At 43.3% G+C, this 15,377-nt stretch overlaps 1 protein-coding gene across 3 annotated transcripts in view; it reads left to right on the top strand.

The window, feature by feature from the left end:
* Nucleotides 1–15,377, top strand: part of COPRS (coordinator of PRMT5 and differentiation stimulator) — a 421,602-nt gene that overhangs the window by 280,771 nt on the left and 125,454 nt on the right. For all 3 annotated transcript variants that reach the window (XM_085617189.1, XM_085617188.1, XM_085617190.1), the window contains one exon: nt 1,321–1,584. In XM_085617189.1, coding sequence (XP_085473315.1) covers nt 1,321–1,584 — 264 coding nt within the window. The remainder of the gene's footprint in view (nt 1–1,320; nt 1,585–15,377) is intronic.

Raw genomic sequence — 15,377 nt, 5'->3', positions numbered from 1 at the left:
CTTTCACGTTCTCTGCTAAGTTCCTGGAGTTTAGTCTGAACACGATGTGCAAGGTCGATAAACACTGCCCCTTGTTATTATGTTATGGTCAGTCCTTAGAACCTAGACAAAACATGCTACACACAGCTGCAATGCTGAATACTTGTGCTTTGATATTACAGGAATGCATGTTTTAACACACACTTGGAGAGAGCCCTTTCCATGGAGAAGAGCTATGCTGTCTCTATGATGTAAACCTTACATCTATGCTTTAAGGTATGGGGTCTGCTATCAAAGCCCAGCGATTGTCCTTTACATAATCAACTTCTTCCAATCAAGGGGAGGGTGGATAGGCCTTATAATCCTTTTCCCACTGTCTTTATATAATGACTCCCGCTTTGTACTCTGTGGAATTTTAACAATGCTAATTGTTTTAAGTGTATGCATTTTTCTGCTGGTAGTGGCTCGTATACTGTATTATGGAGCACAATAGTTAAAATAAACATTTTAAACTATTATAGTGACTCTGCCAATTCTTATTGTGGACAAGTACGAGTGAGCGAGCAAAAAGGTATGTCTTGCTACCACGATTCCTGGGAGGGTCAGGAGTGTTGTGTTCTGGGTTGTCTAATCAGTTGTAGCTTCGTGTTTTTTAGAGGAGAACGATAAGACACTATAGCTAGTCGGTTTTGGGATCTTGGGCACTAAGGTGATAGGTTGGTACACCGAGGTCCTGTTTTCCTGCGCATAGTTCTGTGTAGGTGCAGAATCCCCGCAACTTAATTCATCCATCAGCATCTTTCATTCTGACCTTTCTCCTAGTATTCTCATGCACAGGAGGGGATAACTGTTAGATTAGTGCTGCTCTATCTGGGGAATCCTGGCAGTTAATCAGAAATATTTACTTCAAGGTCCACCCCTCATCCAGCAGTGGTTCTACAGAGGAAGGGAGGGGGGTTCATTAAAACACATTTGTGGTATGAAGAACCTGGAACCCCTCTCATGATAAGCATGAGTGAGGCCCTTGTTCCCAAAATATGAGTTACTGCTGGGGCTATCTGTACAATAGCTTCTATGAGAATACCAGTATGTAAATTGAGGCTTTTGTCCTTTTCTACTGTTTGCTCGACTCCTATCATGTTATCATGTGACACAGTTCATAAGACCTATGTGCTGTTTAGTTCATAGAGCCATTGATGTTAATCCATGATGCATACTACTTAATGATGAGTATCACATTTAATTTTAAGCAAGCATATTTTGCTTTTTTGAATGTTCATGTAATTCAAATATTTGCAGTGGTGTCTTCTTTCAAAAATATTGTAATGTTTTTTTTCATAGAGTTTGTGAGCTTGGTAAACCACAACTACTTTGATGGCCAGATTCCCCTGGGACAAAAGCTTGAAAATACCGCCTGTGTTGATGGAAATCTTCAGGCAGATTCAGATACACATTCTTGCACATCTTTGAGTTCTAGGTATGATGATACGGAAGAAGATCTTTTGGACTCAGACTGGGAAACCAGACCTGTTGCAGAACTGGAAGATGACACTCAATATGAGAAAGAAGACTGGGATAAAGAGCTAAGTGATGCTTGTCCTTATGGTAGGAATTCGGATATCTTTCATCGTTACTGTAATTTAAGCAGTGCCATGAGTGTTGGATGGGTCCTTATGCATAACGTTTTAACTGGTAGTGCAGAGTAGTCCTTGTATTTTTAGAAGGCAGGGATATGATTTAACTTTGGCTTTGTGGTTTCTCTAATAGGACAAGAAATGTGTGTATTGTGTGACGACTCTTGGGGTATTCAATTAATAAATCATTTGGCTTCCTATAGTCCCAGATATAAGGAATGGAAGGGAACATCAACTTGTATGGATCACATATTTTTATTGTAATTTTAGTATCAGCTAGCTAGATTATATAGTGGTCCGCGAATGCTCCTAAGGAAATTGCTAGGATAGTCAAACGTATTAGTCCCCCCCAGCCTGATACTTCATCTGATTCCTCACCACAAAGATGCACAGAACTGGCAGAGTTCTTCGACAATAAGATTCTGAAAATATATAATGCCTTCTCTCCGGCCACTATATCTGAGAACCCATTCTCAGCTCAAGTGACGGCAGAGAAGTATTCTAGAAGAGTTTCCCTTGCTAGATCTCTCTATGCTTTCCCAACTTTGGAACCCAATTAAATCAGGCTCCCCCTGTGACCCAGCGCCAGTACACTTGTTGCACAAAGTAAAAGGTGCCATTTTCCCTCCTCTTTTAGATGTTCTCAATTCCTCCATCCTTACCTCTCTAGTGCCCGAAACATTGAAACATGCGCTGGTCAAAGGACTTCTTAAAAAATCTAACTTAAATCAAGAGATATGGAGCAATTACCGTCCAATCTCTCTTCTACGTATGACTAGCAACATTTTGCAAAAACATATCAATAAAACTCTTACTAACTTCTTAGAATCCCATGCAATCCTGCAAACCTCCCCATGGGACGGAAACCGCGCTGCTCGCAGTGTTGGAAGAGGCACACCAACTGCTCGATCAGGGTGGCATGGTAGCAATCATCCTGCTAGACTTAAGTGCCACATTTGACACTGTAAATCATAAAACTTTAATAGACCGACTCAAAGCGGTAGGAGTGGCAGGGCAAGCCCTCTCCTAGTTCCGATTCATCCTTACGGAAAGAACCTTCCAGGTGTTCGACGGCACTCATTCCTCAAAATCTATCCCACGGTTGTGTGGCGTCCCGCAGGGATCCTCATTAAGCCGCACCCAGTTTAATGTGTATCTTAAACCTCTGGCCGACCTGGTCCTTCCCTTTGGAGTGCAGATCTTGACATACGCAGACAACACACAGCTCGTACTGTCCTTTAACCACCCTAAAAAACGAGATTGACCTAGAAGCCTGTTTGAGTGCAGTAGCCACTTAGATGAACCACTCCTTCCTCAAACTGGATGGGGAAAAAACGGAGCTAATGATTCTAGGGAACAATAACAGCTCCCACCAGTTGAAATGGCCCATCAACCTAGGTGGCCCCCCATTCCTAAAGAGAGAATCAAAAGCCTAGGAATATGGCTGGACAAATCCCTAAATCTTGAACATCAAGCAGTACAGGTTGCAGTCACCCGCTATGGTATTCTAAGACAACTACGGAAAATTCTGCCACTGCTTCCAGACTCAGCCTGCAGAACACTAGTCAAAGCCCTGGTATTGCCGCGACTGGATTACTGCAACTCCTTATATTTGGGTACCCCTAAAGCTACCACAAGGAGATTGCAGGTGGTTCAGAACTGTGCAGCCAGACTTCTGCACAATGTCCTCAGGAAACAATCGGCCAAGCCAGCACTTAGGGCTTTGCACTGGTTACCAATCGTAGAACAAATAAAGTTCAAATCACTCTGCATAGCGCACAAAACTTTGTGGGGTACTGGTCCTAAAATCCTACAAAACCTGCTGTCCTCCTACTTACCATCTCGAAACTTAAGATCCTCCAATCTCTATCAAGCCAGGGTCCCCAAGATCAAGAGATCAAGAGCGGGCAGCCGCCTGTTCTCAGTCAATGCCTCTGTGCTCTGGAACACGCTACCAACCCAGCTCCGCTCTTTGAACAACCACCTCGAATTCAGGAAGAAGCTAAAAACTTGGCTCTTCATGAACTTGCAGTAAGTCTCCTGTTATCTGTTGATGGTTCGCGCAGAGCGTGGAATGCCTACGGGTAGCCATGTGCTATATTAAGAACGCATTAATAATATATTCACTGACTGCAGAAAGCAACACAACTGAATGTAATACTCCAGCTCCCCACTCTTATCCTTGTTTAGGTCTTTACTAATAATGGTGTAGAGGACAGCATGGAGATGGGGAGGGTGGTTTCCCATCACTGCTCTTGGCCATGTCACTGAATGCAGGTGTCTACTAATAATTCTCCTTCAGGAGTCGCTATTCACTTAAAGCTTTCCTGAGAATGTAACTCTTGTTTCTGTGAAGAGTTCTCTGTTTTACTCTTGCAACATTGAACTTTATTCCATACCCAGGAAGTCTCACAAGCTATGCAGCCAAAGCCTCTAATCAGACAACCTGGCCTTTTCACACAATGCTGATATCTTGATTTGCTGATTGTCACAGGTCAGAAGTGTGATGTGGTCAGCAATTATTTATCCGTGCACACTGGTTCATACTTTGCTTTTATAGCTGTTTTCCCGGTGAGAAAGTAGAGCATGTGTATGTGCGTTTGACAGCCCAGGACTATGTAGGAGGTTAATCGAAGTATTTCATTGACACAAATCCCATCTGGCACTGCTTCTCAATGTGACTTTGGTTTTAGACAGTTTCATTATAGTTGTACTAACGTGCCTACTTCCTCACATCTACATCAGCAATGTCCTGCTTTCTGAGAATCCAAAGCATGCAACTGTGGTGTTATACCAGTAGGTAGCAACATTCACCATTGCTTCCCTTAGTTAATGTGTCCCTAGCTGTAATATAGTGCAGGCCCTGTGTTAAATGTTTTCCTACTCCTTCTTTGTACATTTTATGCCTAGTTCCTTCTCCCATCTTCTCTGTCCCAATGTCTTGTCCCCTTCCCTCACCCCCATAAGGAATCCAAAACTCTAAAACAAGTTTCCTATCTCCGTCTTAACTAACAATCAAATTTTCAAATTGTCAGACCTGGCTACCATATGGTTTTGTTACATTATGTAGGACCCAATGCCTAATCTGGAAATGGTGGTAGCATTCATCCTCTGCAAGTCCATTTCCTTTCTTAAATTGTTAAAATTACTTAATGCCATCCCTGTCAAAGTACTCTTTTCTTTTACAACCCTTCGCTTTCCAAACGTCCAATTATCCTGGTTTTACTGCTGGAGTAAAGTCAAGCTTGACTGGGGACAGAAATAAAGAAATAAATGACCCTGCCACCCTCTCTAATACAAAGTAGTGCATGTTACTGATGAGAAATATAGCCCTCATGGTGCGTTTTTCAATGCCCTTCATGGACCCCTCTAAACTTGAGTGTCTGCAATTATTTGGTCTAGCCAGCCTTATTTTCTTTTCCTCCTCTACAAAGATTTCGATAGAGATATGAAGATTCGTCAATATTGCACATGGAGCAGGCATTGGGAGTGTTTTAAAGGTGTAAACAATTTTGGTAGTATAGACATCTTGACAACTTCCTACTTCATAAGGGTAAATTGAGAGGGTTTACCCTGGTCTTGCCCCTCTACGTGTAGGCATTGGTAATGACAAGCTCTCATTCACCTCAACTATGGCTTTAGGTTTTTTCTACCTACTAAGCTGCAGAACCTGGGGTCAAAAGCAAACATCTCTAGTGTTTTACTCATGAATCCCCAATTTATGCAATCAAATGCATTCTCTGTCCAGCGATAACATCAGAGCATTCATTCGTGATCTCTCCTTATTATCTGTGGTATATTTTATTTGCTTAGTGTTGTCCCCACTGTTCATCCTTGGACTAATGATGGAATGTTCCAGGCCTTTGAAACCACGAAACAGTGCCCTAAATATGTCTACCAGGATGCCTATGATTGACTTTGCATCTACGTTGAGTAGGGATATAAGCCGATATGATGTGCACAAGGAATAGTCCTTGCCTGGGTTAGGGATGACTGATATGAAGAGGTCAAATATGGATAGCGTCATGGAGCCCGAATTTGCAAATTAGTTATACAAGCTAGTCTATGACAAACTATTGTGTAAAATGAGGTGTGAAGTCATGTTGTGTGGTGCTTTGTTTAGTTTGAGGTTAGCTGTGATTAAGATAATCTCTTCTAGCTGGAGGGGCTGCTCTCGAGCAGACCATGACTCGGAATGTTTTTTTTTTGTTTTGTACCTGCTAGGTAGTTGTCTATCTGAAGTTGCAAGATTACATCAGCTTTGTATAATTGGACATAGTAGTCCCAAAACACATTTTCTATGTCATTAACCTATCTCATCATGATACCTTTTGAGTCTCTTATTACTCTTTTTCTAGTCCCATTGGCTCGTAGCTTGCAAGCAGTTTGCCTTTCTTATTCCACCCCTCCCTCTCTGCTAAACTATTTCTTGATATGGAGAACGGCATATTCTGCCCCGTCCATAGCCAGCATCTTAACATGTGCTCTGAGGATTGCTGTTTTACACTAGATTGTGTTGGAGCTTGAAAGTTTATGGATTACTTCAAGCTCTTTTATCTGACTTTCCAGTGTTTCCTTTTTCTCCCTTCTGTCTCTATTTATCCTGGCTGAGGCAGACGTCCAGGTACCCCCTAACCACAACCTTAGGTGTATGCTCACCCACCTACCCTCTACCATTCTTCAGGTAATGATAAATACTGTCCATATTATCCTCTTTGGTGCTTCTGTTCTGTAACTGCTCTCCTTCTCCAAAGGCATTCTCTCAGCGGGTTCATAGGCTTGTTTAGGCATGATCTGAGAGCGCTGAGTGACCTTTCTGAGAATGTATGACTCTTGGAATAATTAGCTGTGTTACTACCAACTGGTCCAGCCCTGCGTATGTGCAGTGCTAGGTAAAGTAGAATGTATGTTCTGTTGTGTGGGGTGTTTACGCCTAGGCACTGAAGCTACAAAATTTTGTTTTTACTGACCAGGCCACTGTCTGACCACTCTGTGTGCCAACTTGTTTTTAATATTTTCCATAACAGCATTAAGGTTGCCACTAATAATAACCTTTCTACCAGTCATTTGTAATTATTTTCTTTAGGCATTTCATCTATCCTGTGTTAGGCGCATATATGAAGGCCAAGGTGTAGTCACCATGACCGATTCGAACGGCTAATGTTCTCTTGTATTCTTCTGCTACTACTTTCTGGACAACGTCTCTCCAAGCCTTAGGAAACATACAGCTTTGGAAACCATTTCCATCTCAGCTGGGACCAGTCGTTCTTGAGTAGGCGAGGCTCTTGTAGGGAGCATAGTAAGAATCAACAATCTTTTTTGGTGGGCATGTTAAAGCTGTTTGCATTAAAACTGACAGTTTTGACCCTTGTGTTGTATCGGTTGGTTGAGGCTATAGTCTTTCTTGTATTTCGTTTCCACCCAGTATTCCCTGTTCCTCCCTGACAATCCTCCCCTCTTCTTCAAACTGCTCCCTGTGCTGGCGGGTCAACCTCTGACTTCCAAATTTACAATAACAATAGCCGGTATTTAACCACACCCAACTGAGTTTAACTTCTTCTCACCCTCTTTATACCCCTTCTAAAACATTTAACATTTTGAACCATGACTAACAGTCAAACCAACACTTATAGTTAACATCCTCACCTCTTCTTGACAGTGTCTCAATCAGATTATCAAGTGTCTTTCTCAACACCTTTGCCCACCCATCCTCTCAGTATTCCCCATGAACTAATGCCTATCCATACTAACTCCTCCCTATCTCAGCCTCTAATCAAGCTCGTGGACCCCTGTGTTAACTCCAGCTTCTTTATAGGTGGTCATTGTCCTCTAAGTCTCTCCGAGTACCTTCTTTTCTTGTTTCCTGGTTGCTGCTGTAGGTCTCAGATCCGTGTGTCTGACTGAGAGTTTCATCTGTTTCTCAGACCTTGAGACCCTTACAGCACCTTGCAGCCGGTGCGCCTGTTCTCTGTTCTTCCGTCTGACTCTCTTCCTTCAACCCATGATACACTTCAGTTCTGCGAAGTTGTTGTTGGTGTTTATTCCTTCCCTTTAAGATGTAATGAATGACCCCATTTGTAGGCCATCTCTCTGGATCAGAGAAAGCCTGCTAGTGAGCGGAAGGCAAGTCTTTTCTGATATATCACCACTGAGAGGTGCTGAAACATCAACACCCTGTTGCCTTTGAAAAGGACATTACCTTGTTAATGTGCAGCACCAATTGTCTTTTCATTCAGCCTAAAGTTGTGCACACATTTCTCACTTGTGTGGCTATTACTGATGCGTGATGTGTGCTGTATACCTATGCACTCTTCTTCAGGAAGCAGTTGGTGGAGCAGCTAGTGCCCATATTACTCAATGTCCTCCCCCTCTGCTTCCCAGGGCACTCTTCTAATCTGCCCATGATTGTGTCTGGATCGATTTTTCCAGATCCTATGTACCTTCAAAGCCACATTCTTTTCTTTGACGACGACGTGCTCTTGTCTCCTGCTAGCCCACCCATGACCACAAGTGTCTTCCAGTGTTGCTACCTGGCATCACAGGGCAGCCAGGGAACACTTTTGACCTCTTGATTGTCTTCGGTGAGATCTTCTCTCACTAACCATCCTGTCCTTCCTGAATCAGGTCCTCTTTTTAAATTATCTTGTCAGCAGTACTTCATCATCTATCTTGATCGGTATGGAGGGGATCCAAGTATTGGGCATTTGAGTGCTTGGCTTTGTGCTCATTTTCTTCATCTGTTAAATTGTTCTTCGTTGCAATTCACACCCTTTGTGTGACGTGTATGAACAGACTTGGATCCTTTGCCCACTCTGTCATAGAACTCAAGCTACATCCTACAGGTGAGGCCCAAATAGTAGTAACATTGGCGGTTGGGACAAGCAAGCTCTCCTTGGTACTTTGGAAGCATAAGAAGTAAAGCGGATTTGCGTGGGTGCTTCCCTTTCCATATGAAAGAGCTGAGATCTACCTGTAACCGTGTAATATCTTCATAGGGGATGGGTGTGGGCAAAGATTGAAATAGATACAGAAGCCGGTGAAGGACATTAATTTTTACCATGTTGATATGGCCTAACCAGAAGATGTGCAGTGTCTTCCATCTCCGAAGGTCCTCTAGGATCGCTTTATGATGGCGTGGCCAGTTCGCACTAGTCCAGGCAGCTGGAGAGTTTGTGATTGTGAGACCTAGGTACTGTATAGCGTGGGAGGTCCTTTGAAAGGTGTAGAGCGTTTGCAAGTGGAGGAGACGGGACGGTGAGGTTGAGTGCCTGCGATTTCGCCAGGTGAATCTCATACACAGAGTCCCGCTCGTAGGCCTGCAGAATTTGAACAACTATGGGGAGGGAGGTGTCTGGCTCCGTTAGTGCGAGCAGAAAGTCATCTGCATATAGTAAAACCTTATAGTCTTGGCCTCTGAAGGGAATACCCCCGATATCTGCTAAGTCTAGTAAGTGGGTGGCAAGAGGTTCCATTACAAGGGTAAACAAGCATTTGCAATGCAATAGGTCTCGCATTACTGAAAGTTTGAGCTATTGACGTTGCTAATAATAATGCAATGCCAATAGCTTAATCTTTCAGTAATACGAGAACTACTGCATTGCAAATGCTTTGCTTTTAGTACTTCCGAGCGACCAATGTGGGTACTACAAAAGCCTTGCAAGAAGGACATAACTGACCTAATAAAAAAAAAATGCGTACACAGAGGAGTACAACCTGGGTATTCCATGTGAGAAGTTTGAAGATGACGACACCATGTTTAAGGAACCTCTTGGGCTGCAGTAGGTCAATGTTTACTTGCTTCAGTCACATACCATTGAAACCTAGGCAGCGAGTGCTGCATTTGGGAAGAGCCTATGGGCAGGTGCAGCTTGAAGGAATGACTGACCTGTGAGGTAAAACGCTGGTAATCTTTGTCCCACTAGTGAGTGTCATCACTTCTCTACCAGCCATCCTGTGAAGTGGGAAGGCCCTGTGCACTCCTGCCACCACGCAGGACCTGGGAAGTACTCATTTCGCTTCAGCAGAGCCGAGTCCATAGGCACCCACCCAGGATTTTGCCCACCTCTGCTGTAGTGACGCAAACCTTTCGGATGAAGTCATCTGACGCTAAAAGACAGGACACGCCCCTTGCCTATCAAAGCTGTCATGACCCACGCAACAGCGCCAACTAAGTACGAAAAGCACAGTAAAAAGTTTCAATTGTCAACAAGGATATTGGAAAAATTAAGTTAAAAAAAAAAGCGATACAAAACCCTAAGGGTGGGTGGAAACTAGCAATCTGAGATGGAAAGTGGCCAACAGGTCGCTCTCTGGTTCAGTGCTTAACTAATAAGAAAATAAAGAAACAAGCATTTCTGCCCGTGTCCAGTTAATGGATGAGAGTGCTTAAGGTGATACCTCTGCTCATCACACTCTGCTCACCACCGAACGCAACAAGTTGGAAAAAATGAGCAGCACCATCAGCTTTAAAATGGTGGCTGTGCTTTTGAATTGTTCTACGCGACTCGCCAAAAACAACTTTTACTATACTCCACATTAAAGTGTAGTAAAGGTTGTTTTGACAAGCAGTGTAGAATAAAACAAAAGCGCCGCCGCCATTTTAAAGCTGTAGGCGTTGTGCCCATAACTAACCCGATTTCATACGCCGCATTTTTAAAATTAATTTAGTTTTGTAGCAATGATGACATACCACGGTTTAACTTTAAATGTTTAAAGCTAAAGCGCGTTTATTTACTTTTTTAGTAATGGTGGCACTTGGGCTGTAGCTTGAAACAATTAAAGATAAAGCACAGCATGCTGTGATTGCTACAAAAGTAAATAAATGGAAAACAAACGCAGCGGCCACACACCTTTAATTTTCTATTTATTTACTTTTGAAGCAATCACGGTACGCTGCCGTTATTTTTAAAGCATTACCCTGTTAATGGAATAGTAAAGCATGAGTCTTAGTGAGTCAGAGAATGAGTCACACTTAGTGAAAATGATTGTGTTTCCTCTGTTAAAACTACTTGGTTTGAGGCAATGTCGTCCAGCCCTTATAGCTTTACAACAGTTAGAGACACCATATGTGATAGCCTCTATATCAATCTTTTAAAAAAATGTTTTTAGGTGTAGGAAATCGATCCAAATGTAAGATGTATAAACATAATGTCTTTTTAAAGGGCTAACTGTTTTAAATACAATGTAATATATGAATTTTAAGAATCTTTGAACTGTAATTTCGAGATGTAATGTTTTGCACTACTTTGATTCAACTCTGCACATTCAAGCACTAGCACTTTGCCCCCCAAAAGATAAATGTATTGCTCCTTGGACTAATCTTATACGCTATACTGCACCCTGAGTCTACATGGGACATTATGAGTCCCCTACTGTATCCTTTTTATGTATTTAAAAAAAAATTAATTTAATATATTCACATGAATTAATGATGTATAAATATGCTGTGAGTGTACTCTTTTATGATGTGATTTTTTCACACCGAATAAAGATGATTTGATTTGATTTGATTGTGTTTGAGTGAGTCAGAATGAGTGTGAATGAGTATGACTGGATCAGTGAGAGTGAGAATGACTAAGGCTGACTGGGAATGAGTAAGACTGAGTTACACTGAGCGGTTACGAGTGGGATTGAGTGGGACAGAGTAGGAGTGAGTGAGACTAGGTACGAGTGAGTGAAAGTGAAATCAGATTAGAAGGAGTAGGACTGAGTGGATAAGGGAGGATGAGTGAGTTATGGGGAGACTCAGGGAAACTATGTATGAATGAGTGAGACTTAGTGGGAATTAGACAGTCGGAGTGAAACTGAGGGAAACTAAGCGAGACAAAGTGAGTCAGAGTGAGATGGAGTCAGACTTAGAATGAGTGGGAATGAGTGAGAGTAAATGGGAATGAGTGAGAATGGGTGAGCCTTCACGACTCCGTTAAACTGAGTTACAATAAGCTAAAGTGACTGCAAGTGTGAATGAGAGTAAATGACTAATACGGAGTGAGAATAAGTGAGAGATTAAGACTGACTGCAAGCGAATGTGAGCAAACCCCCTCTACCCCGAACCCTCCAAGTAAGTAAGTCTCGCTCACTGGATTTCAAACCAAGAATTAAGCCCCACCACATTTAATGGTCACCAGCGCCACTGCTTACTGGCGATGTTTAACATGGTAAAACAGAATACTCATAGTAAAATCTTTGTTCTAAATACCCATGTAAAAGAGAACCACATTCACTTTGAGTATTAAGAAATTAGCAGCAGATTGGTACTGTCACTGACAAGATTGAGGAAGGCGGTGTATGTATCGGTGCTCCATTTTGCTGGCAGCATTTCCTCGTTTACTTCAAATTCAAAGAGAGCTGGCTCGCCAAAAGACTCATTATTCATGGCTGGTGCTTTTTTTAGAATCTTCTGGACATTAATTATACAAAGAATAACATAATACTCATTTCCTATCTCTTGATGGGCCTTCGAATAGCTAGTCTTTGACTGGCTGCAAAATGGTGGAGCAGGGATCATTTTTTACCGGAAAGCTCCAGCTGGGCTTTTCCACCAAGGACCCAAGGTAGCTGGGGTCTCAAGAGCATGACTGGGTTGCCCCAACATGAAAAAGATGTAATGTCTGTGTTTTACAGTCTGGAAATAATTTGTGCATACATAAAACAGTGACTTACAGTTGTTCTGATCAGTCAGTCTATTTAACATGTCAAACACTTTAACCACGTCAAACAAAATCTCCCAACTGCCTCACAGAGACTTATGGTATTCTCTACAGAGCTGATGCTACACATACATTGCTTGCCAACTCATCTATCTATTTATATTAAACAGTGGCGATCACCACTGTGTATTTATAGTCAAACTCAGTTTTCAAAGGAAGAGCATTTCTATTTTTTCTAATAACGTTTGGTGCCCTTTGCAAAATCTTCACAAATAACACACACACATATGTTAATTTTCCTCAGCACCTTAATGTAAAGTTTAACGCCCAACTGCAAAGCAGGAGATTAAACTTTACATTAAGGCGCCACCTGGTGTGGAATATCCAACTGCAGCAGCCGTGCGAGTGCAAGGCCGGCCACCAGAAGTGCACCTGCCACCAGCCCGGCAAGAAGGAGACCTGGCTCTTCTCACGCTTCTCCACGGGCTGGAGGTGTGGATTGCACGCCGACTAGACCGAGCTCACCAACTGCGTTCCGGCCCTGGTGGACAACAAGCGGGAGGAGCAGCCGAGACCGTCCAGGTGAGTCTCATCCGTTGTACCCCGAGAGCGCGGGTCCCGCCGCAATGCGGTCAGTGGTCTTGTACGAATCTCATAGCAGACGGTCCCGTTGTGCACTGTGCACCATGGGACGCTAATGAAACCCTTGTGCTGAGCGCTGACCCAGCACATCATGGAGCGCAGTAGACGACATCCCAGGGCCATGTGTTTGCACTGCAGACTGTTGTGCGTTATTTATGTTATCAGTGACAGCAGAGCCATGCTCTTGCATGCTCTTTGACGGAGATCACACCTAGGGCAGAACGGGACGCTGCTGTAGCACCAACACTGCAGAAAGTGGGATGGAAATCTAACATCAGTAACATGCTCTAACAGTGAAAATCAACAAAATGATAGACATCTATGACAGCACACGGATGTACTTTGGCATATCAGACCAGGGACAGTAAGGTACTCTATCCATCACTGTGCGCCGTCAGCCTATGCTTCTGTGTTACAGAAATCACACCTACAAGAGCACAGGGCGCTGTTTATGCAAGTGGTAAACCACATACATGATCATGTTCTCACACATTGGAGAAGGATGTGCAGTTCTGGATGTTTAACACCATGCATTAATACCATAGAGTCTAATAATTTCCCTGCTGGTACTGGAGCACAAGTGCACACACTGACCGCATAGGGCCTTGCCCTGCTCCTGCACGTCATATGTTAACTAGACAGCTGCGCAGTGAAAGCGATCGCGAAAGCGATCGATATTGTGAAGAAAAAAACACGCCTGCGAGTGGTGCGCGTGCGCCACAGCGAAACGTGTTTTCAATTATCGCGCCCGTGTCTGGGCACGATAATTGAAAGCACATGAGGGCCCGTGCTCGTAACAGACACCAATAGGCCGTGGGCGGAGCTATGTGCCCGCCTTTGCCCAATTGCGTGCTGTCTTTTATAAAAAGATGCACGCAAAGGCCAATAGTGGGTCACAAAAGGAAAAGCACAGGCATGAGCGTGTGCGATTCCTAGGTCAGCTTCAAAACCCCGTTTTTTACCTACTAAATGTCTCGTGCTGCGCGAGCAGGGCTACGCACTGCAACGCTAGGCGCGAGACCTAAAAAGGGAGCTAGAGGGCAACCATGTAGGGTGCCCCAAGATGAGTGAATAAAACAGACTTGTAGAGCGCAACAATTGCCAATGGCGTCAAGGCGCTGATAGCAGATTGATCTTAGAGATGGAGGGAAAGAGTTAGTAGTTTGGCCATTGATGCAGATGGAGGCGGTAGGAGCCAAGTATGAGGCCATGATTTTGCTAATTATGAAGAGGCCTAACCCTATTTTCTGAAAGCTCAGCTCCACCAGTCAAATCCTTTTTGGCATCTAAGGAGAGCAGAAGGGGGGAAATGGAGTGTTTTTTGTGCCTTTTCTACAAGGTGCGCCAGGCGTTGAATGTTGTTGGATCCCTGTCGATATTGTATAAAGCAAGACAACGTCTCCCCATTGAAGACAAAAATGCCTCCCATTCATGCAGCGGACCTCCCGCTTCATAAATGGGAGGCATTTTCATCTTCACTTTAAGTTCACTTTTTTTGATCAAGTTGCTTGCTCTTTTTCTACGTGTACATGGTTGCATGTTTGTTACCTCATGTTTTTAATGGGGTATCTGCATTGCAATACATTGTTGGTAACCCAGCCCTTTCATGCTTCACTCACACAGATACTGAATATTCCCCTGATGAAGGGCCCCAAGAGCCCAAAATGCATTGAGACTGACCATTTGGGATCTAACAATTTTGTTATTTTTTGAAAATATCTTTCCTCTGTGAATTTATAACAATGTTTGCTTACAACGAACCAAAAAAGGAATTTATGAAAGAGTAATAAATTCAATTGATGAAATCCATATATGTAAAAGCATTTTGAATGGAATTACTCCACTCATTTGGAGACATTGCTGTGCACTGAGGGGACGTCTCCCCTGGGGGGACACTGTCGTGTTTTACAGAGACGCTCGTGGACCAGTGAGCGATACCCGATCTGCATGCAGAACTTTATGAATTTGATGCACTTATCTTTTTAAATATAGGAGTGCATGTACCACCCTTTATTGATGTTGTATAAAGCCCACCTTATCTGGGTCTATTAGTCCAGGTAGGATGTTTTCTAGGTGGTTGCCCAGCATAGTATAGAGCTTTCCATCAGTGTTTAGAAGGCAGTCGGACGGTAAGTGGAGCAAAGCATTGGGTCCTTGCCTGGTTTGGGGACCAGTGGGATTTTGGAATTGGACACGGACGGCGTAAGGCCTGTGACGTGCGTTAAAGAATTGTAATGTGTAAGCAAGTGGGATTGCAGCTGGGGTATGCAGATCATGTAAAAATACGCTGTGAGGCCATCTGGGTCAGGAAATTTACCCTTGGGGAATTCGTGGAGAGCTCTGTGGAGCTCAGCATATTAAAAAGTTTCCTTCAGGTTGTGCCCTTGGGAAGGATCTAGCCGCTGCCAGTAAAAGTTCTGGAGATACTTAGCAATCTCAGTTGGGTGCTCACCTCCAAAGCACACAGGTTCTG

This window comes from Triturus cristatus, chromosome 7, assembly GCF_964204655.1.
Source record: "Triturus cristatus chromosome 7, aTriCri1.1, whole genome shotgun sequence".
Taxonomy (NCBI): Eukaryota; Metazoa; Chordata; class Amphibia; order Caudata; family Salamandridae; genus Triturus; species Triturus cristatus.
The sequence above is the reverse complement of the archived record's forward strand: the minus strand, read 5'-3'. Positions and strand labels throughout refer to the sequence as shown.